This window comes from Geotrypetes seraphini, chromosome 5 (assembly GCF_902459505.1).
Source record: "Geotrypetes seraphini chromosome 5, aGeoSer1.1, whole genome shotgun sequence".
NCBI lineage: Eukaryota > Metazoa > Chordata > Amphibia > Gymnophiona > Dermophiidae > Geotrypetes > Geotrypetes seraphini.
The window spans coordinates 99931303-99955707 of record NC_047088.1 but is presented as its reverse complement, the minus strand read 5'-3'; the positions used below and the strand labels follow the sequence as shown (position 1 = coordinate 99955707).

At 47.2% G+C, this 24405-nt stretch overlaps 1 protein-coding gene across 5 annotated transcripts in view; it reads right to left on the bottom strand.

Annotated features, from left to right (window-relative positions):
- The window catches only part of CASP14 (caspase 14), a 92688-nt gene that overhangs the window by 34301 nt on the left and 33982 nt on the right, over nucleotides 1–24405 (bottom strand). For all 5 annotated transcript variants that reach the window (XM_033946421.1, XM_033946417.1, XM_033946419.1 and 2 more), the window contains one exon: nucleotides 3902–4127. In XM_033946421.1, the coding sequence (XP_033802312.1) occupies nucleotides 3902–4127 (226 nt within the window). The remainder of the gene's footprint in view (nucleotides 1–3901; nucleotides 4128–24405) is intronic.

Sequence of the window (24405 nt, the reverse complement as noted above, 5' to 3'; positions counted from 1 at the left end):
GAGATGTAAGGATAGCCTTAAGCATGTCCTCGAACATAGGCACTGAGACCAAAGGATTGTGGGTCATAGGTGCAGCAGTGCGCTCCTTCGGGGGTGATCTCGAGGAAGAGTATTCCCTACGTGAGGCACACTTAGAATGAGGTCACTTACCCCACGCAACTTTGGCCAGCTCAGGTGGGGGCAGAACTCAGATGGGAGCCAGCTGCTCCTTGCTCGGGCAGCTGCACAAAGGCAACAGAAAGTAAAGCGCCGCAACTCCCCAGAAGCAGCAACTCAGCCGCCGACTCTCCCTCCTCTGGAGCTTATCACATAGGCATTAAGCTCAGCACAGGCACACATTGGTTCAGCTGCAGCACAATGGGCCAATCACAAATGACCTTAGAACTCTGAGTTCGTTTGCGATTGGCCCGTTGTGATGCAGCTGAACCAATGTGTGCCTGTGCTGAGCTTACTGCCTACGTGATGAGCTCCATGCTTACGTGACATGCTGCTGATTCGTCGGGATTCTGAGCTCAGCGCAGTGTCAGACCGGAAATAAGGTAGGCCTAGAGTCGGGAAGATAGGAACCCCGTGGGCCTTGGAGGGTATCCCCGTGGGAGTCCCGTTGACCTGGGGGAAGGATCCCTGCGGGATTCCCGTGATCCCCATTCCCATGCAGACCTCTATTGGGGACTTGGAGAACAGCCCAGAGGTAAGGGAGGAGGAGCAAACACTGCAAATGAAGCGCCCTACAAGAGTTCTAATGAGAAGAGGTTGACTACCAACAGGTTCCGGAATAGAGGGCTAAATGCACTAAAAAGGATTGGTAAGACTATATGGGTCTGATCCAATCCGATTTTTGCCAGATTCAAAAAGAGTTATTGATGCACTAAAAAGTTTGCATACAAATGATTCACATGGAGGTTCGTCGTAATCCCCGTCTCTCCTGTATGATTGATCACTGAGAGCTACACTCGTGTAGAGCCGGCAGCGGAAGTTCGAGCAGCTGAGAGGCAGGGGAAGCCCCAAAAGCAGCCTTCTGCTACTCAGATGCTTGGGGCAGGAAACCACTTTTTTTCTTTTTATGGGCACAGATGCTCTGCGTGTTACATGCACAATATCTACTCCATAAAAAAAAAGTCCCAAAAAACAGTCCCCCCGATGATGACTCTCCCTAACGACCCCTGATAAACACGGCACCGGAATTCCTCCTCACCCCCAACTAGCAAAAATCGGCAGGAAGGATGCCCATTACCTCCTGCCATGCCATCTCTCCCCCCAAGAAAAAAATGGCAGCAGTGATGCTCACTCCCTTCCCTGACACTGAAGGCCCACCCTAACGCCAGGCAACCCCCCCAACATCCTTCCCCCCAAAAAAAGGCAGAAGGATGCCCATTCCCTCCTGCCACCAGAGGTCCCCCTAAATCCCCCTCCCCACCGAACTCTCTCCCTGTACCTTTCAAGGAAGTTGGAAGCAGGAGATGCTCAGTCACTCCTCCGAGGTCTGCCTGTGCAAAATGACGGGCCTCCCCTCCCCAATGTATCATGTGATGCATGGGGAGGGGTATAAAGTCCTGATTGGCTCAGACACCTCCCAAGGGAAGGGGCCTTGGGTGTTCGAGCCAATCAGGGCCTTAGGAACTCCCTCTGTAACCCTGGATGTAAGGGGGAGGAGCCTAAGGCCCTAATTAGCTCAGATGCCTCCCAAGGGGAGGGGCCTTAGGCGTCTGAGCCAATCAGGGCCTTAGATCCCTCTCCATGCATCACATGATGCACCAGGGAGGGGGAAGGCCTGCCATTTTGAACATGTGGGCCTCAGAGGAGTGACTGAGCATCCCTCTTGCTCCCAACTTCCTTGAAAGGTATGGGTAGGGAGTTTTGGGGGACCTCCGCTGACAAGAGGGAGTGGGCATCCCTCCTGCTGTTTTGCTGCCACAGGGGTGGGTTGGCATGGCAGGAGGACTTGGGCATTCCTCCTGCCGATTTTTGCTAGCGCGAGGGGGGAGATTCCCAGTGCTGCGTTCAGAGACGGCTTTCATCGCTGGGGGGGGGGGCTTTTTCCTTTTTTTAATGGGACATATTTTGCATGTTTAACACACGCAAAATATCAGTGTTATTTTTTTTTTTTTAATGAAAACAAACACCCCTCCCCCCAAAAAAAACCCCAACCAAAAACACCAGGCAGACCTGTCGTATTTTTCAGATTGCTAAAACCCTTGCCCATTTTTTGTGCATAGCCAAGTGATGTTAGCTAATTTGCAAGCTGGATAGGAAGATGGGTGATCGAGGGGAAAAACATGCGACGATCGCTGGCTTTAGTGCATCTGGGCCAGAATGTCTGTCGTATTAGAAATGGGATTATCTTGGCACTGAAGTGAGGTCTTGGGTCCCTGATGTCCAGTGCCAGAAGACCATATTCTTCCTAGGTTTTTCAGCTCTTAAAAACCAATTCATCTGTTATTTCAAACTATGTATTATAGCTAATCTTTTGTAAATCGCATTGAACTCTCTGGTAATTGCGGTCTAGAAATAAATTCTTATGATATGTTATGTCCAATCAAAGGAGCTCTAAACATTACTTTCATTGTGCAAGACTTAACAGCTCTCAGATAGATTAAACTCTGGCTTGTTCCACATGGGGATGTTTGGGATCTTCCTCCTCTGCACACTGCTATCTGTAGGAAGGTTAGCAAGTTCCCATTCAAGAAATGCTGGACCCAAGGAAGACATATTAATTCAACTTCTAAAAACAGAATTCAACTGAATTCAACTTCTAAAAACAGAGAGAGCTTAAAGACAAAAGAAAGAATGTTTAAACAGTCTTAAATCCTTCTTTAGGGGGGGTCCCTGAATGTTTGTGTATCCCTCCAACTGTGGTTTTACAAGACAAGGTTAAGTCCCTTAAGTGACCCAATATCATATCCTTTTCATCACGAAGGGACTATAAAACTAAACTAAACTAAACCTTAAGTTTGTATACCGTATCATCTCCATAGAGCTCGGCACGGTTTACAGTTAATTCAATAAATGAGAGAACGACATAATATGAAATTAGAGGTTATGAAGAGGATAGCTAGATTTACATTTTAAATAGAGAGCTTTACGTTTTGGAAAAAAGCCAGGTTTTCAGAGGCTTTCGGAATAATTGGAATGAGCCTAGGTTCCGCAGCAGGGCAGGGAGGTTATTCCAAAGCTCAGTGAATGTGAAGAAAAGGGATTTCCCTAATTTACCTGCATACATGACGCCTTTTAATGAGGGGAAAGATAGTTTTGAATATGTGGGCGGATCTGGTAGTGTCAGGTCTCGAAGAATTCCAGGATAGTGGGATTAGGGGAGGAAGAATGCCATGTAGGATCTTGAAAATTAGGCAGGTACATTTAAAGTGAATCCTAGAAATCATCGGAAGCCAGGGAAGTTTTGACAGAAGCAGGGAAACATAATCGAATTTGCTTTTTTGCAAAGATCAACCTAGCTGTAGTGTTCTGGATCCGCTGAAGTCTTTGAAGATTTTTCTTGGTTAGACTTAGATAGATGGAATTACAATAGTCCAGTCTGGAAAGAATGATTGATTGTACAAGGACAGCAAAACCTTTAGTCTTGGACACCTTAGCCTAGAATCAGGTGTCTCAGCTGAAGGCAGCACTAGCCCTTTATAACGGGAGTGGAGTAAGTTCTGAACTGACTTTTTCTGGCTCCATCTGCTGGCAGGGTGACATCCCATCCATCTGAACTGGTCTGGAAATGCATATTTCTCTTCTCACACACCTACTGCCCCAACACAAAACAAATACATTATGAACAAAAACATTCGTCATACACACCACTTCAGCTATTTGTTTAATACATTTTATACTGTACAAAACTGCTAAACCTCATTTACAATATGAATAGCTTCTCACACACATACTGATCCAGACTCACCTCCACGGCAGGCCTGGATAAGAAAGATTTTAGGTGTGCCTTGTAGGGCAGTGCAGTTCTGATTATTCATTGCTTGGAAGAGTTGCTCTAGATTCACTGTGGCCCCATCACTGCCAATGAGGATCCCAGGTCTCCCATGAGCCATTAGTACCACAAAGCAGCAGCTAATAAAGGAAACATGAGATTCAACCCATTCACGGAATGCCAGGAGCTCCCGTTTGAATCCCTGGTATAGAAACACAAGAGATTAACTATATGTAGCACCATCTCTTTGTTGTTGCAACATAGTGGATAAGGTGAAATATATCTGTTAGTTTCCTTTCCCCGAGTCTTGGCAAACAGCACAGTTACTTACCGTAACAGGTGTTATCCAGGGACAGCAGGCAGCTATTCTCACATATGGGTGATGTCACTGACGGAGCCCGGATGCGGACGCCTCACAAGCAGAATTGCTTGAAAAAACTTGAAGTTTCGAGTCACCCGCACCGCGCATGCACGAGTGCCTTACCACCCAGCACAGGGCGTGTCTCCTCAGTTCAGATAGCTAGCAGAGAAGCCAACCAGGGGAGGTGGGTGGGTTGTGAAAACAGCTGCCTGCTGTCCCTGGATAACATCTATTACGGTAAGTAACTGTGCTTTATCCCAGGATAAGCAGGCAGTTATGCTCACATATGGGTGACCTCCAAGCTAACCTGAATGGGATGATGGGAGTGTTGGCAATTTAGGAGAATAAATTTTGTAATACTGTTTGGCCACACTGTCCATCCCGTCTGGAGAAAGTATCCAGACAATAGTGAGAAGTGAAGGTATGAACCGTGGACCAACTACCAGCTCTACAAATTTCCTCAATAGGTGTAGATCTGAGGAAAGCTACTGAAACTGCCATTGCTCTGACTTTATGGGCTGTGACTTTACTGTGAAGAGGTAATCCAGCTTGGGCATAGCACAATGAGATACAAGCCGCCATCCAGTTGGAGATGGTATGCTTAGAAATAGGATGTCCCAACTTATTTGGATCGAAGGAGACATAAAGTTGAGGAGCAGTTCTGTGTGGTTTGCTGTGTTCCAAGTAGAAGGCCAAAGCACGTTTACAGTATGAAGAGCTGATTCTCCAGGGTGAGAATGAGGCTTTGGAAAAAACGATTGATTGGTTGAGATGAAATTCTGAGACCACTTTAGGTAGGAATTTCGGATGAGTACGAAGAACCACCTTGTCATGATGGAACACAGTGAATGGTGGGTCAGTAAATAAAGTTTGCAGCTCACTGACTCATCGACCAGAAGTGAGGGCATTGAGAAACACCACTTTCCAAGTGAGATACTTCAGATGAGCCTTATCAATTGGTTCAAATGGAGGCTATATGAGTTGAGTAAGGACAACATTGAGGTCCCAAACCACAGGAGGCAATTTGACATTGAAAAGTCCTTTCATGAATCTGGAAACCACTGGAGGGGTTTCCCTTGAATAGGCTGATGAAAAGCGCAATTGCACTAAGATGGACTCGTATAGAAGTAGACTTGAGGCCAGAATTGGATAAATGCAAAAGATAGTCCAAAACAGAAGATAAGGAGGAATGCTGAGGCTCCTTATGATGGGAAAAACACCATGTAGAAAATCTAGTCCATTTTTGGTGATAGTATTGTCTAGTTGTAAGCTTTCTAGAAGCTTCTAAAATATCTCTTACAGATTGAGAAAACTGAAGAGGGGTTATGTTGAGAGGTACCAGGCTGTCAGGTGTAGAGACTGCAGGTTGGGATGAAGCAGAGATCCTTGACTCTGTGTAAGCAGAGAAGGAAAAACTGGTAGACGGTATGGCTCCCTGCTGTTGAGTTGAAGTAGAAGGGAGTACCAGGGTTGTCTCGGCCACCGAGGAGCGATTAGAATCATGGTGGCATGATCGTTCTTCAATTTGACCAGAGTCTTGAGAATGAGAGGGAATGGAGGAAATGCGTAGAGGAAAAGATTCGGTTGAAAAAGCAAGCCTCTGGAAAGATTGGAAGAGAGCTTCCACCAACAGAGAGACTTCTTCAAGGAAGGAGTGACTGAAATGTGCCGAGAAGGAGGGTCACAAACTTGCGTCCATTGAGATGCCAGTGTCCACTGAGGAATTCTGAGGTGAAGTCTGGCAAAAGGAGTCATGTGTACTGTGGAGGCCATGTGACCCAGAAGTACCATCATGTGTCTCACTGAGATGGAAGAGCAGGAAGACACTGTGTGAGAGTTGAAGAAGAGCTTCCAGACGTTGTTGTGGAAGGAATGCTCTGAGTTGGACAGTGTCCAGAACAGCTCCAATGAATTGTAGAGTCTGAGAGAGCTGAAGTTGAGATTTGGGAAAGTTGATTCCGAATTAGGTAGGAACCAGGTAGTCCGTTGGGTCGCTACAATAACCCCTTGAGATGTGGAATCTTTGATGAGCCAGTCGTCGAGATACGGAAATACCTGAAGACCATGATTCCTTAGAGCTGCTGCTACCACTAACCAGGCACTTGGTGAACACTCCTGGGAGATGAGGCCAGGCCGAAGGGTAGTACTCTGTCTTGGTAGTGCAGATTCCCCACCCGAAATCTGAGGTATTGACGGGAGGCCGGATGAATGGGAATATGAGTGTAGGCCTCCTTGAGATCCAGAGAGCATAACCAGTCGTTCTGCTCGAGAAGGGGATAAAGGGATGCCAGGGACAACATTCGAAACTTTTCTTTGACTAGAAATTTGTTGAGAGCCCTGAGATACAGAATGGGTCGCAGATCGTCCGTCTTCTTCGGAACAAGGAAGTAACGGGAGTAAAAACCCCTGTTCTACTGTTCCAAGGGAACTGGTTCGATGGCATGGAGATGAAGCAGAGCTTGAGCTTCCTGAAGAAGGGCGGTCTGGGATGGATTGGAAGGATACTTTCTTGGAGGAAGCTCTGATGGAACCTGAGTGAAATGAAGAGAGTACCCTTCCCTGATGATGGTAAGCACCCAGAGATCGGATGTAATTATCGTCCATCGGTTGTAAAAATGATAGAGACTACCTCCCATAGGGGGGAAAAGAGACAGAGACAGAATGGTGGAGGTTATGTTCTGTTGTAAACAGTCAAAAAGGCTGAGAAGCCTTAGGTGCAGCAGAAGGTTGGGGTTTCTGTTGCTTCTGAGGTTGTTGTTTTTTCAGAGGAGGGCGAATATAAGGAGCTGGCTTTGGAGCAAAACACCTTTGATAGATAACAGCAGGACGTGCAGGCTTGGCAGAAGTTGGCTTTGGTTTAGGTCTGAATATAGAAGCAAATGATTTTTCATGGTCAGATAATTTCTTGGTGGCTGTCTCGATGGATTCATCAAAGTGGTCGTTGCTCTCACAAGGAATGTTAGCTAAGCGGTCTTGAAGGTTAGGGTCCATGTCAATGGTACGAAGCCAGGCAAGACGACGCATAGCCACAGAGCAAGCAGCCGCTCAGGCAGATAACTCGAAGGCATCATAAGATGATTGGAGGAGATGCAGACGTAATTGACAGAAAGAAGCAATGACTTCTTGAAACTCAAAATGCATTTGGTTATCCAAATAAGCCAAAAACTTTGGTAGAAGAGAAAGAAGAAATTCAAAATAAGTGATGAAATAAAAATTATAATTGAGGACTTTAGAGGAGATCATAGCATTCTGGTAGATGTGACGTCCAAATTTGTCCATAGTTTTCCCCTCCCTTCCAGGAGGAACTGTGGCATAGACCTTGGAAGGGTGGGATCTCTTCAAGGAGGATTCAACAAGCAGGGATTGATGAGATAACTGGGAGTTGTCAAACCCTTTGTGATGCACAGTTTTATACCTAGAGTCCAATTTTCCTGGAACAGCTGATATGGAAAAAGGTGTCTCCATGCATTGAGCAAAAGTCTGATTCCAAAGCTTATGAAGTGGAAGCTTAAGACACTCTGCTGGAGGTTGAAGAAGATTCATGACTTCTAGATACTCCTTAGAATATTTGGAGCCAGTATCCAATTGAACATCCAAGTCTACAGCCATCTGTCGCAGGAAAGACGAGAAAGATAGCTGATCTGCCAATGCTTTGCCTCGAGAAGGACTTGAGGACGTCGAGGCAGCCTGTGTTGAAGAAGAAGCTTCGGCATGGAAAAAGGCATCAAAGGAACCTGGTGACTTGGACGAGGCAATCGAGACCGGAACATCCTCGAGGTCCAGCATCGGAGACCTCGAATGAGGAGTCGGTGGTCTGGTCGAGGTTGGAATAGATCGAGGCTTCGAGGAAGATGGTCTGTCCTGAGAAAAAGAACAATGCCTGGAAGGATGCCTTGATGAAGGCCTCGAATGGTGGTGAGAACTGTGTCTGGAACCAAATTTCGAGGATCGAGATTTCGCCTCGGAGACGTAAGCAGCCGATACCGATTTATGAATAGGGCTAGAGGCTGTAGATCGAAGCTCCAGAGGCTTGGTGGAGGAACCTCGATGCACTCTCAAAGACTCTGCTCCTTGTTTAGAGTGTGAGGATTCTCTTCGAGGCACTCGCAAAGAATCTGCTCCTTGCTTTTCATGCTTGGATGGCAGACCAGACATTCGCAGAGACTCTGCTCCCTGCAAAGAGTGTGGAAGCTCAGACTGAGGCAAAGGAAGCGGCTCGACCTCGCGGGAGTCTGCTGGTTAAGAGGAAGCAGTTTAGATCACATGTTAGTAAGTAACTGAATAAACTGCTTCTCTAACATGGTCTGGAAAGAAGCCGGCAATGATGGATCTGCGTCTGAAACCGGACTAACTGCTTTGGCTGGAGATTCCTTCGAGATAGTATGAGTGTGTTTCGATTTAGAAGTCTTGGACACTTTAATTATCACCGGTGGAACCGACTGCTGAGCTATCTGACCTGAGGAAACAGGGGAAGATACAGCAGATGACGTCGAAGCAGGAGCCGCTGCAAACGACGAGGGTCTGATGAGGCTCAAGGTAGAAGCAGTAGGCGCAGACGGAGCCTCGATGGAAGTCGAGGCCGAAGACGCTTTCGAAGTCGAGGGATCAGTAGGAGACTCCATCTCGAAAAGCTTGTCCACCAGAATGCAATGACGCTTGAAAGCACGAGGCTGAAGTGTTTGGCAAGGCAGGCACGACCTAGGATGATGTTTCGGCCCAAGGCACTTAAGGCAGCGTCCGTGAGAGAGATCGTGCGCTGACACTTGCTACACCTCTTAAAGCCTGTAGCATGCCGGGACATAGATGGAAAAATAGCCGCCGCAAAGTCGAAAGCCCTCGGGCTGCAGCCGAGCAGCCTGTCCCGGAAAACGAACGGAAGAAGGAAAAAAATTTATTTATTTTTTTAACTAAAATAAAAGAAATAAAATAAAACAGCAATTCGTGAAGAAAAAAAACACAAACCGCGGTTAAGAGAAGGCACAAAGTGAACGAAGTTAAATGCAGAGAGTCAAAGACAGACTTCTCGGCTCCGCAGAAAACTGAGAACTGAGGAGACGTGCCCTGTGCTGTGCGGGAAGACACACGCGCTGCAGGCGACTCAAAACTTCAAGTTTCTTCAAGCAAGTCTGCTTGTGAGGCGTCCGCATCCGGGCTCCGTCGATGACGTCACTCATATGTGAGAATACCTGCCTGCTTGTCCTGGGATAACAATCTAAACAAGTGGATCGTGATCTTTTCCTACCAGCAGATAAAAGGTAGAGAACTGATTTTTCCAATGACATCACTGGTATATGAGCTAGTGCCTCCTGGAACTGTACAGTATGCTACCACCAAAGCAGCATAAGGTCCTCTGTGCTATACCAAAAGCCCCATCTAACACAGCAGCACAATTAACCAATCTATACAAGCAGCTATGTAAACCAATGGAGATACAGGCAAATAAACCAATGTGTTCAACAAGCCAATGTCTTCCAGAGTGAGTCCCAGACTGGTGTGGCAGGTCTCAAGGTACTGCTTTTTAAGGAAAATTTTTATTGAAAATTTGTACAAGATATAAAGGCTTACACAAGAAATGGGGTGCTGAAATTTTTTGTGTTGGAGGGAGATGTATTGTTGGTTTTTTCCCCCTTTATTTAACAAAAATCTGTTTTACTGAGAACAGACCATGCAGCCACAGTAAAATTAATATTACAATGAACACAGGAGCAATACATGATGCACAATGGTTGAATTATATCACAACAACCATATCCTAACTTTCCATCAAAAAGCAGCCCATAACACCCTCCCGCCCCCAGTCAACAGAACAAAATATCCAGGATGCTGAGACTTTATGCACCCCAGCAATATGACACATTCAAGTGATAATCCCCCTGAACACCCCCAAATAAAAACCCAAAACAACCCTCCCCTACATTGAAATGCATGTGCCCAAGCTAATCATGGAAAGCTCATAAAGCCATTCAAAATTTGACTACGAGCCCTCAGCGAAAGGGTTTGTTTACAGAGACCATGCACTCCATAAGATTCCCAAATCATTAGCGCATGCAATTTATTACGCCAATACCAGAAAGATGGGGGCTGATCCTGTAACCAAATATTCAGGATGCTCTTGTGCCCACCAAATAGATCTTCTCCAAGAATCAACGTTTCCCCTCCCCCCTCCTCCCCCCCCGCATACAGTGCCCAACTGTCTGGGCTCATGAAATAAAAATACTCGTTGCATAGTATGTCAAGGTACGTTGTAGAACCCATTGGAGATAACCAAAGATAGCCTTCCAAAACTCCTGTATTGTCGGGCAATTCCAAATGCCATGGCAAAAGTTATTAGGGACTTATCTACATTTGTTGTATTGTGATGTTTGTGCACACCCTGCCAAATGAGCTCTGTGTTGCAAAAAATATGCCCTTTAAACCACTCTATTGACACTCTTGTAGTTCTGTATTATGGGCCAGTTGGGGGTTCCGAGATACCACCAAGAGAAAATCAAGGGCTTGGGCCACAGGTCCTAAATCTCGTTCCCATGCTGCCTGAGTCAAAGTATAATCTTTTGGCGGGTGCTCACCAAGCAGTAATTTATAAAGGACCTGATACTGAAACATCGCCCTCCTCATCACCACGCAAAAGAGCCTGCACTTTAGTACTCACTGCTAGAGATAAGTGAATGAGACCCAAGGAATGTATATAATGGGAAACCTGACAGTAAGTGAAAAAAATCTGAGGGGTGAGTTACCAGGCACTGTCTAAACTCCGCAAAAGTCAGAGGTTGTCCGTCCTCCCTAAGCAAGTGCTTTATCAGGTGAAGTACCCATGCTCCCCATCTCCAGAAAGTGGCATTGTCCTGTCCTGGAATAAAGCCTATATTACCTATGATGGGGAGCAAAGGAATAACATGGGCTGTATAACCTCAGTTCTTCATTAAAAAAAAAAAAGCCATGCCCCTTGAAGGGGTGTTAACAATAGACTCCCCGTACAATCCTATGAAAATTGCGAGTGATTGGCATGAAGAAATAAATTAAAATGCCAAATTGAAAATATTCCCATTCAAAGTTTAGGTCAGTATAATCAGATATAGAACAGACCCAATTTTTTATATGTCGCAGATGACATGCCTGATTATATAATCTCATAGTGGGAACTCCCAAGCCCCTCACCGACCAGACCCCCAGCAGGAGAGCCCCCTGCCGTTTCACTTTCTTCTTACCCCAGAAAAACTGACTGGGGTTAGCAAGCTCCCAAGGGAATGGTCCCTTAGCCCTGAGCCAAAAGTGCAGGCTGTCCAGAGGGTGCACTGCCAGGCAATCAACCCCCTGGAAACAGACTTTCCACAAAGTCTGCGATCTTCCACAGTCAGAGCTGTCCCCACGGGGAACCTCTGCAGCATATAGGTGCAATCTACAAACAAAAAGACTGAGTTTAAAGAAAAAATAAAGCTGAGCAGAAAAGACAAGCTCCTACTGTCTAGCTTGTAGGAATGCAACTGAATTCCTGGGAGGCAGTCCTGAGGTAAGAGGGGAGTTGCTGAAACTGTATAAACTGTTGTATAAACTGCTGAAATTGTATAACTGAGGCTCCCTACAAGTTGTCTAACAACCATAGATGCATAACTAAGGTGACCATACATCCCGTTTTGAACGGGACAGCCCCTTTTTCAGATCCCCTGTCCCGTTGTTCCCACTCACAGCTTTGGGACGCCGAAATGTCCCATTTTCAGAGAGGGCGTCCTGAAGCTGTGAGTGGGGACAAAGGGACAGGGGCTCGCAGCCTGGATTCGGCAGCGGCATCATCATCGCTCAGGCCCCGCTGACCCTCCCTATCTCTCCCTCCCAAGCGAACCCTGCCGACCCTCCCAGCGAGATGACCGAGCAGCAAACCTCCCTCCAGTAGAGTTGACAGACGCAGCACGCTAAACAGGCTGCTTCGTGGCTTTCTCCTGCTGGTGAAGCGTCACTGATGATGTCATCAGTGACGCGGCAGAGGGACTCCAGGCCACCAGGCCTTGGTGACAGAAGGAGGAAAGGGAGCAGAGGGGGAGAGAACTGGGGAGAGTGTTGCTGTACCCAAACTGGAGGGAGGGAATGAAAGGAGATGCCAGGGCTTGGAGGAAGAAGAGATGCCAGGGCATGGAGGGAAGGAGGAAGGTATGCCAGACCAAGGGAAAAGGAAGGTGGAAAGGAAGGAGGAGACGTCAGAGCATGGAGGGGGAGGGAGAGATGGAAGAAAAGGAAATGAGAGAGATGCCGGGAATCAAGGAAGGGATGATGCCAGACCGTGGGGTGGGAAGGAGAAGAGAGATGCCAGAACATAGGGGAGGGGTGGTGACAGAGACAGAAAAACGGAGAGGTGACAGAGCTGAAATCAATCACGTACAAAGGAGAGAAGGGGCACGGGATAGATAGTTTATGGAAGGAGTACAGAAAGAGGGAAGATGCCATATGAAAAGAGAGAGAGAGGGTGGACACTGGATGGAAAGAACAGAGAGGGCAGTGAATGGAAGGGGCGAGAGAGGGTGAACAGTAGATGGAAGAGGTAGAGAGAGGGAAACAGACACTGAATGGAAGTGTGGGGGGAGGGGAAGCAGACGCTGGAAGGAAGTGGGGAGGAGAAAGAAAAAAGGGCACATGCAGGATTGAGGGAAGAGGATAGAGTTAGTTACTTGAAGGGGTGAGGGAAAGAGGTGGCAAGCTATTAGTAGACACAGTGAAAGAGGGAAATTGAGGACTGAATAGTAAAAAAGAATTTAGACAGAGGCAGAAAATAAACTGAGAAGGAAAACCAGGGAAGAACAGGGGGAAGGGAACGGAGAGAGATGCCCGAGCAGGGGGGGAGGAGAGGAGACAGATACCAGACCTGGGAGGAGGAAAAGAGGAAGGAGACAGATACTAGATCTGAGGGGAAAAAAGGAGGAGAGAGATATGCTAAAATCTGCTGGGAGGGAAGGAGGGAGGAAGGAAAGAAGGAGAAAAAGAGGTATAGAAGGGGGGGGTTTGTTTGTTTTTTTGTTAATAATTTTTATTGAGAAAGCAGTCAAAAAGAACAAACAACAAGGCCCAAACTGAGGACCAAAGTACTAGTACAAAGGAAGAGTAAATCGCTGGTAGGTACAAAACCGTACAACAGGAGAGGTGCAATCGAAACAATCGCTAGGAATGAATACAAAATCAGCAAGATAAAAGGGAGAACCCTTCCAATTCGGGCTCAGAGACGTGCATCAAAAGACCCTCCTAAAGATACCAGAGACTGCAAAATCATTTTTCAAAAATAGAAATCCCCCACGCAACCATCCCTCACTCATCCAGCAGACAAAATCATCCCTCTCAAACAATCCACACAAACCACACCAAGCTTACACCAAGCACCCCTCAAACAAACAACAAACACCAGAGCTCGAGAGTCACCGACTAGTCCTGTAGGGCGAAATCCCATGAAGGCGGGCCCCCAAGTCCAACAGGGACCAGATTAAGACAAGGGAGCAGAGACTGCAGAGTCAGCTGCAACCTGAAACGCCCTCCATAAGGAAACATACAGTTTTTTGTCATTACTAGTAGGAGCTGCATAGGTCTGGAGTTCGAATGCAGCTAGTTCCCGCATTTTGTTGAGCCACTGACTAAAGGAAGCCTGCGCCTCCACCACCCAATGTAGAAGTATAATCTTTTTCGCCACCAGGAGTGCCATATATAAGAACTTCTGGGAAGGTGGGGAAAATCCCGCAGCCAACACCTCCCCCATGTCTCCCAGGAGCAAGAGGCCATAAGACCTGGGTACCGTCCTGCCAAGAAGGCCATCAAGAAAAGGGAGAACCTGGAGCCACAGAGCTGAATGGGGACACTCCAAAAACATATGTACTAGTGTGCCCGATGCCCTCCGACAATGAGAGCAGGTAGCATCGGCCCACAAGCCCATAGCCTGTCCTCTAGCCCTAGAAATATAAGCCCGATGCAAGATCCTAAATTGCATCTCCCGGAGTTCCATAGAGCTCGTGAATTGGATAAGGTTAGGAAAGAGGGCCAAAAATTGGGTTTCATTATAGTCAAGGGCCAGATCACGAGCCCACTGGGCCGAAACCCTAGGCAGATAAGAGGTGGGAAGAGCAGTTTTTAAGAGCCTATACCAAGTAGCTAGGGTGTTAAGGTGAGAAGGAAAGAGGGCCAAACAGGCGTCCAATTTGCCAAAAGCCCACTGCTCGCCCCATTTACGTGTTAATGAGAAATAGTAGTGTCTGGCTTGCAAGTAAGCCCAAAAATGTGAAGCCGGAAGGTTCCAACGGGACTGCAGTTGTTGAAAAGTGGGGAATGTCCCTGCACCCTCAGCAGAGAGATGTCGCATGCTGACACAGCCCCGGGACTCCCACAGGTGAAACCCCGATGGACCCATTCCCGGAAGAAAATCAATATTACCTACCAGGGGCAAGAACGGAGAGGCCTGCGGAGCCCGCCGCTGCAGCCTCCGCCACCACCACCAGGCCTGACGAAAAGGTTTCAGAAGATGAAATCGGAAGTCCACCCCAGGGGAGGACCGTGGATGCAGATGCAATAAAGAGACAAAGGAGTGAGGAGCAAACCAAGCCGTTATCCACCCCGGGGGAGAATACCTAAACTGTCCCGAGATGCCCTCTTGGACAAAACGCATCAAGGAAGCAACATTATATAGGCGAATGTCCGGCAGATTCAGTCCGCCTTGCCTGGTGTCCAAGGATAGGGTAGCAAAGCTGATTCGAGCCCTTTTGTTATGCCACAGAAAAGAAAGAAGGAGAGACCGAAAGGCCTGGGCATCTTTATTCAGGATCCAGAGTGGGATCGTTTGAAGCGGATATAAAAGTTTCGGCAAAAGAACCATCTTAAACAATGCTGCTCTACCCCATAAAGAAAGAGGCAAATCTTTCCACTTCTCACAAAGGTGACGTATAGCCTCAATGTGGTGAAGAACATTATACTTATAGAGGAGATGATATTGGGTGCTCAAATAGACTCCGAGATAGCGCATGGGTTTCCGGACGGGAGGAATGGGAAGATCGTCATGCAACAGCTCATGTCTATGGGAAGCCAGGGGAAAAAGTTCTGACTTAGCACAATTAACTCGGAGGCCCGATATGGTCCCAAAGTCTCGGACAAGTGAGAGAACCACCGGGAGGTGTAAAGGTGCGTTTTCCAAATATAACAAAATATCGTCCGCAAATAGATTAATGCGACTCTCTTTGGCTCCCACTTTAATACCAAGAAGGAGTGAATTGGAACAAATCTTAACCGCCAATGGCTCAATAGCCAGAAGGAAAAGAAGCGGGGACAAAGGGCACCCCTGCCTAGTACCGCGTTCAAGCGGAAATGGCGAAGTGAGTTGTCCATTAACCAGAAGCCGAGCCTGGGGCAAAAAATAAAGACTGCGCACCCAGTCCAGAAATGTGCCCTCCAACCCATAGTGACCCATAACCCAAAAAAGGTAGGACCAAGAGATGCTATCGAACGCCTTCTCCATATCAAGGCCTACTATAGCCGCCCTATTGTCCCCCCCCCCTACGAGAATAGATGGCCATCAAAGCCCTCGTAAGATTCATGGAGGTACGAATCCTGCCTGATCTTCATGAATAAGAAGGTGAAGATAAGAGTTCAGAAGTCGAGCAAGCAAGGCGGCTAGCAGTTTGGCGTCTTGGTTGAGAAGTGATATGGGTCTGTAAGAACCCACCTGAGATGGGTCCTTGCCCGGCTTGGGCAGCAAAATAACGTGCGTCATATTATAGCGATCCACACCCTTCTGGGAATGCAAAGAATTAAAAGCAGCTGCCAAAGAAGGGGAGATGACGTCGGACAAAATCTTATAATATTCTGGTCCATAGCCATCAGGCCCCGGAGATTTAGTTAATTTAAGTGCCTTAATACCCAACTCCACCTCAAGGCGATCAATCGGGGCATTCAAGGCCTGAACCTGGGACGGTTGAAGTTTCGGTAAAAGGACATCCCTGAAGAAGTGGTCCCGATCCGCATCCACGAACGGCCAACAAGCATACAAATCCTTATAGTACGTCACAAATTGTTGCTGGATGTGTGCTTCCGTCGTGTAGGTTTGACCCTTTGGGTCGGTAATGGCCGTAATGATTTGACACTTACGATAGGGACGGACCAGACGGGCCAGCAACCGGTCCGCTCGCCCCCCCCCACCGATGTAAATTATAACGACGAAAATACAGATTTCTCTCCGCTCGCTGGGTGAAGATCACATCAATCTGTTGTCTAAGAGTACATATGCGGATACGATCAGCATCCTGCAGAGTCCGCTGGTGACGCCTCCGTAACTGTTGCAGTTCGCCCGATAACTGCAACAGATCCTCTTCCAATTTCTTTTTCTTTCCAGCGACATATGCTATAACGAAGCCACGCAGTACCGCCTTGGAAGCCTCCCAGAAGAGACCCGGATCAAGATCAGAGGCATAGTTGGTACTATAATAATCTAGCCACTTTTCCCGCAGAAATCTACGAAAAGCAAGATCTTTAAACAGTTAACCTGGGAAACGCCAAGTCCGATCAGAGGAATCAGCGGTGATTTGGAGAGAGAGGACCACAGGAGAGTGGTCAGAGCGGGACCTCCACAATGTCAGCAGCATGAACGAGGGGCAACAGTGAGGGAGAGAGCAAGAAATAGTCAAGACGGGTATAAAGATTATGAGGATTAGAGTAAAACGTATAAGTGCGTTCCGTAGGGTGAAATAAGCGCCAGATATCCAGGAGTCCAAGCTGCGTGGTCAGAAAATTAACTCCCTTGCCCATATGGTCTCGAGGGATGCGCTTGGCGGGAGCGCAGTCCTGAGCAGGGTCCGCTGTGATGTTAAAATCCCCCCCCCCCCCCAAAATAACTTGGTATCCCGGGTACTGTGTCAGCCGCGACAACATCCCTGAAAAGAAACAATGATTATAGATATTAGGGGCATATGCATTACCGAGTAGGTACTTCCGGCCCCAAAGCTCGCCCAACACTAGAACATATCAACCCTCTTTATCTTGTATAACCTTATGCAATTGAAACGGGAGTTGTTTGTGAACCAAAATAGCTACCCCCCGTTGACAGGCGCTATATGAGGAATAGTACACCTCCCCCACCCAGTCCCTCCTGAGTTTCTCATGTTCTACCGGCGTGAGGTGAGTCTCTTGCAGGAAAGCAATGTCAATACGTTCCCTACGAAACCAAGAAAGTATTTTCTTCCTTTTGATCGGGGAGTGGATCCCATCCACATTGAGGGTGGAAAGTTTTAAATTAACCATTATCTACTCCTCTTGGAACAGCAGGAGTAAAACGGGCAAGAGAAGAAGAGAGGGAAGAAGGCCCCCCCAGCTAGGCCCACCTCCCACCGACCCCCATGGGATTCACCCCCCTGTGAAAGGGAAGAAGCTCGCACTCTCGAGACTCCAATCACACATCCCCATGCATACCCCACCCGACACACTCCCCCCCGCCCCCTCCCATCCCTCCCCCCTCCCCAGGAACAATCCAACCACCCAACAGACAACCCATCCTGAAAACCAGAAACGTAACCAATATCCCGAACCCCCCCTCCCTCCATTAAACAAAGGTCCACAAGATATTCATGTAGTCAGCATAAGTGCAACAGGACCAACAGTCTAACTCCCGCTGGAGTGGGCAGAGGAAAAATGCCCATCAAGGTCTCCGCATCAGGTGACAGTACAAGGGATACTGCCCCCAGCAGGCTAGACACAGACCCGTGCCCCACAGGTAAATCTTCAACCGAGGCAGGGTCCAAGAATGCAGCCATGGGCAGGGAAACACTCAGTGAGAAGAGGCAAGATCCCCCTAGGGCTGCCCTCCCCCCGGCGTAGTCTCAAAGGTGGAAGCAGATACAAGCAGGTCCCCCTGCCCAGGAAACAAAGAGAACTCCAGCTCCTATCCAGGGTCGCAGGGCAGAAACCCAAACAAGGACTGCGCCGTCTTCATCCCCTCAAGTGGCCGGCAGCCCCTCCAGATATGAGCGAAGCTCCGCCGGGGTATCCATGGTTACCACACTGTTGTTATGAGAGATGCGGACTTTGGCTGGATACTGGAGGGAGAATTTAACTCCCCTGGCATGGAGCTGGGTGCAATAGGGTGCCAGAGCCCGCCGGCGTTCAGATAGCTTGATGGAGAAATCCTGGAAAAGCAGGAGCTTGGTACCATGGTAGTCCAGGGAGCGGGTGCGCCGGTAAGCCTCTAGTATGCAAGCTTTAATGGCATAATTTAGAAAACGGGCTATGACCGAGCGCGGCCGCGCTCCCTCAGCTCGCGGGGCCCCGATGCGATGAACCCTCTCCACATGTACTGGGCCCAAGGATGATGGAAGTCCCAGGGTTTGGGGAAGCCACGTGGCCACCAATTCGCCCAGTTCAGAGTCTCTGACAGCCTCCGGCACCCCAATAAGCCGCAGATTATTGCGACGGCTGTGGTTCTCCGCCTCCTCCGCCCGTTCCTCCAGCAGCTTAACTTGGTCCTCCAGGGCACTAATACGAACTTCCGCCACCACCGCCTGCTCCTCGTGCGCCAAAATGCGCTCCTCCGCCTGCTGCAGCCGCGCAGCATGGCCCGCTATGCTGTCTTTTACCTCCTCCATCACGGTGTGCAGTTTGGAGAGTTTCTCATCCAGGAGCTTGGAGAGATGGCAGACGGAGACCTGCATGTCTGCATCATGCGGGGGCGGCCCAGGAGAGATCGGGCTAGCGGCGGCCATGTTGGGAGGCTTAGCAGTTTTTTCTTTGCCGGGCCTCGTGGTCTTGATCGGCATCCCTGCCGAACGGAACCGAGCTGCACTGCTCCGGAGCTCCCGACGCAATGCCACAGCGATCCCAAGCAGAGAGGAGCGAAATCGCCGGGGAGAAGACGCTGACTACTAGCAAGTTATTTAGCGTTTAAATTGAGGGAGAGAGGAGCCCGAGCCGGAGACGTCCGGTCAGCTCTCTACCATCACGTGACCCCCGGGGGGGGGGGGGGGGTTGTAAGCACATTAGAAAAACTACAGAGAAAAAGGCTTGAAGGAAAGGAGAAAGATAGGAGGCAGATGCAGTTCCATGGGAGGTTCAAACAGAGGGGGAGAGAGAGGGAGACCTGGAACAAAGAAAAGAGAACCGACACTGAATCTGGGGAGGGTAACAGAGGGAAAAGAGAGAGACCTGGACCCAAAGGGGATGGGGCTGGATTGTGAAAGAAATGTTGAATGCAAAAGAAAGAAAGAAAGATTTGATGCACAGTCAGAAGGAAGTGCAACCAGAGACTCATGAAATCACCAGACAACAAAGATAGGAAAAATGATTTTATTATCAAGTTAGTGATCAAAATGTGTCTATTTTGAGAATTTATATCTGCTGTCTATATTTTGCACTATATTTGTCTATTTTTCTATAGTTACTGAGGTGATATTGCATATTTTAAAGTAATATACCATGACATCTTTGAAAAAACCCTGAAACTAGTAAATAATTAACATTTTCTCTGCGTACAGTGTTTTTTGTGGGTTTTTTAAATATATTTTATGTTTACCATTATGAATTAATAAGATATCATGTGTACATGAAAATGAATGGAAGAAATTGGGGGTGGAGCTAGGGTGGGGCTGGGGTGGGGCTAGGGCGTGATTGGGGGGCGGGACTGAATATTTTTTTTTTTTTTTTTAATTCTTTATTCATTTTTACAACTTACAAGTGCATCAGAAAATGACATTTGAACTTGAACATCACTTGCTTTTCTTTTTTTTTTTTTTTTTTTAATCTTTATTCTTTTTTATTTCTTTCAACAAGTGTACAATATTATTACAATTAATTCACATAACTCACTTGACATTCTTAAACAATATTATACATGTTTTAATACCCCCCATCCACCTCCCATCCCTTCCCATATCAACAAAATATTTCATCCAAACTTATACATACTTGTACATCCCTCTTTCATAATACAATTAATCTTACATTAAATCTGTCCCTCCCCCCACCCTTTCTTCCTCAAACTCTTTATTCATTTTATTATACAAAGTAATGCACAACAATATATATCTCATCATAGTACATATATCCCCTTATATTTCATAACAACATATTTCCAATAAATTTACCCTCTTTCCTTTTCTATTCATACCTATATACCATATATTAATATGAATTTTAATAGATGTCGCGTTTTGATGAAAAAAATTAAGAGTCACATTATGCATAACCCACTAGTCTAGGAACCGAGTGAGACTGTACAAGAATTACAAGAAAGCACAGTTACCATAACAGGTGTTATCCAGGGACAGCAGGCAGCTATTCTCACATATGGGTGACGTAACTGACGGAGCCCCGATGCTGAAGCCTTGCAAGCAGACTTGCTTGTAGAAACTAGAAGTTTTGAGTCAGCCGCACCACGCATGCGCGAGTGCTTTCCCACCCAGCACAGGGCGCGTATCCTCAGTTCAGATAGCTAGCAGAGAAGCCAACCGGGGGAGGTGGGTGAGTTGTGAGAATAGCTGCCTGCTGTCCCTGGATATAACACTTGTTATGGTAAGTAACTGTACTTTATCCCAGGACAAGCAGGCAGCCTATTCTCACATATGGGTGACCTCCAAGCTAACCAGAATGGGAGGGTGGGAGTGTTGGTAATTTAGGAGAATAAATTTTGTAATACTGTTTGGCCAAAATGGCCATCCTGTCTGGAGAAAACATCCAAACAATAGTGAGAAGTGAAAGTATGAACTGAGAACCAAGTAGCAGCCTTGCAAATTTCCTCAACAGGTGTAGATCTGAGGAAAGCTACTGAAGATGCCATTGCTCTGACCTTATGGGCTGTGACTCTACTCTGTATGGGTAATCCAGCCTGGGCATAGCAGAAGGAGATATAAGCAACCATCCAGTTGGAGATGGTATGCTGAGAGATAGGAAGTCCCAACTTATTTGGATCGAAGGAGACAAAAAGTTGAGGAGCAATTCTGTGTGGTTTGGCGCGTTCCAAATAAGAGGCCAAAGCACGTTTACAGTCCAAGGTATGAAGAGCCGATTCTCTAGGATGAAAATGAGGCTTTGGAAAGAACACTGGAATAACAATGAATTGGTTGAAATGAAATTCCGAAACCACTTTAGGGAGGAATTTAGGATGAGAACAGAGAACTACCTGGTCATGATGGAAAACTGTGAAAGGTGGATTAGCAACTAAAGCTTGCAGCTCACTGACTCTTCAAGCAGAAGTGAGGGCAATGAGAAACACCACTTTCCAAGTGAGATACTTCAGATGAGCTGTAGACATTGGTTCAAATGGAGGCTTCATCAATTGAGTAAGAACAACGTTGAGGTTCCAAACCACTGGAGGCGGACTGAGAGGAGGTTTGACAATGAAAAGTCCTTTCATGAATCTGGAAACCACCAGCTGAGCAGAAAGGGATTTTCCTTCGATAGGCTGATGGAAAGCAGCTATTGCACTGAGATGAACTCTGATTGATGTAGACTTGAGGCCAGAGGTGGATAAGTGCAAAAGGTAATCCAAAACAGAAGATAAGGAGGAATGTTGAGGCTCCTTATCGTAAGAAAAACACCACATAGAAAACCTAGTCCATTTTTGGTGATAGCATTGTCTAGTGGTAGGCTTTCTAGAAGCCTCTAAAATGTCTCTTACAAATTGAGAAAACTGAACAGGAGTTATGTTGAGAGGTACCAAGCTGTCAGGTGTAGAGACTGCAGGTTGGGATGAAGCAGAGATCCCTGACTCTGTGTAAGCAGAGAAGAACAAACTGGTAGAAGGTATGGCTCCCTGCTGCTGAGTTGAAGTAGAAGGGAGTACCAAGGTTGTCTCGGCCACCGAGGAGCAATCAGAATCATGGTGGCATGGTCATTCTTTAACTTGACAAGAGTCTTGAGAATGAGAGGGAATGGAGGGAATTCATACAGGAAGAGATTTGTCCATTCCAGAAGAAAAGCATCTGCCTCAAGGCGATGAGGAGAATAGATCCCGGAGCAAAAAACTGAGGCAGTTTGTGGTTGTGGGGTGCTGCAAAGAGATATATCTGAGGCGTTCTCCACTGTGAAAAAATGTGATGAAGAGGCGAGGAATGGAGTGTCCATTCGTGAGGTTGCAGAAGACGACTCAAGTTATCCGGCAAGCAATTTTTCGCCCCTTGGATGTAAACAGCTTTGGGGAAGGTGTTGTGGCGGATTGCCCAGTCCCAAACCTTCAGAGCTTCTTGACAAAGGGAGGAAGATCCCGTCCCTCCCTGTTTGTTGACATAATACATGGCGACTTGGTTGTCCGTCCGAATGAGGACTACCTGATCTTGAAGATGTTGAAAAGCGTTGAGAGCCTTGAAAATCGCTCTGAGTTCCAACAGATTGATGTGACACTGACAATCCATACTGGTCCAGTGGCCTTGAGTACGGAAACCATCGAGATGAGCACCCCAAGGGTAGGTTGAGGATCTGTTTGTGAGGACCTTCTGATGAGGGGGCGTTTGAAACAGCAATCCTCTGGAGAGATTGGAAGAGAGCATCCACCAGCGGAGAGACTGTCTCAATGAAGGAGTAACTGCAATGTGTTGAGAAAGTGGGCCGCAAACCTGCATCCACTGAGATGCCAGTGTCCACTGAGGAATTCTGAGGTGAAGTCTGGCAAAAGGAGTCACGTGTACTGTGGAGGCCATGTGACCCAGTACCCTTATGTGTCTCGCTGAGATTGAAGAGCGGGAAGATACTGCATGACAAAGTTGAAGGAGAGCTTCCAGACATTGTTGCGGAAGGAATGCTCTGAGTTGGAGAGTGTCCAGAACAGCTCCGATGAATTGTAGATTCTGAGAGAGTTGAAGCTGGGATTTGGGAAAGTTGATTTCAAATCCCAAACTCTGTAGAAACCAAGTAGTCTGTTGGGTTGCTACAATAACCCCTTGAGATGTAGAATTTTTGATGAGCCAGTCGTCCAGGTAGGGAAAAACATGAAGACCATGGTTTTTGAGAGCTGTGGCTACCACTACCAGGCATTTGGTGAACACTCTGGGAGATGAAGCCAGGCCAAAGGGCAGCACTCTGTATTGATAATGCAGATTCCCCACCCGAAATCTGAGATATTGGCGGGAGGCCGGATGAATGGGAATATGAGTATAAGCCTCCTTGAGATCCAGAGAGCATAACCAGTCGTTCTGATCTAGGAGGGGATAAAGGGATGCTAGGAAACATTCAAAATTTTTCTTAGACTAAAAATTTGTTGAGAGCCCTGAGATCCAAAATGGGCCGCAGATCACCCGTCTTCTTCAGAACAAGGAAATAACGGGAGTAAAACCCCCTGTTCTGCTGTTCCAAGGAAACTGGTTCGATGGCATGGAGACGAAGCAGAGCTTGAGCTTCCTGAAGAAGAAGGGTGGTCTGGGATGGACTGGAAAGGATACTCTCTTGGAGGAAGCTCTGGTGGAACCTGAGTGAAATGAAGAGAGTATCCTTCCTTGATGATTAACAGCACCCAGAGATCAGATGTAATTGTCTCCCATCGGTGGTAAAAAATGATGGAGACGACCTCCAATAGGGGGAAGATAGGACAAAGACAGAACTGTGGAGGTTATGCTTTGTCTTAAGTCAAAAAGGCTGCGTAGCCTTAGGTGCAGCAGAAGGTTGAGGTTTCTGTTGCTTCCGAGTCTGCTATTTCTTAGGAGGTGGACGATTGTAAGGAGCCGCTCTCGGAGCAAAACACCGCTGATAAATAGGAGAAGGACATGCAGGCTTGGCAGGAACTGGCTTAGGCTTTGGTCTGACAATAGAAGCAAAGGATTTTTCATGGTCAGACAATTTCTTAGTGGCTGCCTCAATGGATTCATCGAAGAGGTCATTGCCTGCACAAGGAACATTAGCCAAGCGGTCCTGAAGATTAGGATCCATGTCAATGGTACGAAGCCAGGCAAGGCGGCGCATTGCTACAGAACAAGCCGCCGTCCTGGCAGACAACTCAAAGGCATCATAAGAAGACTGAAGTAGATGTAATCTGAGCTGTGATAGAGAAGCTAAGACTTCTTGAAATTGAAAGTGTTTTTGAGTATCTAAATAATTAAGAAATTTAGGCAAAAGAGCAATGAGGAACTCAAAATAAGTGATAAAATGTAATGAACAGTTTTATATCTGGAGTCCAATTTGCCTGGAACAGCTG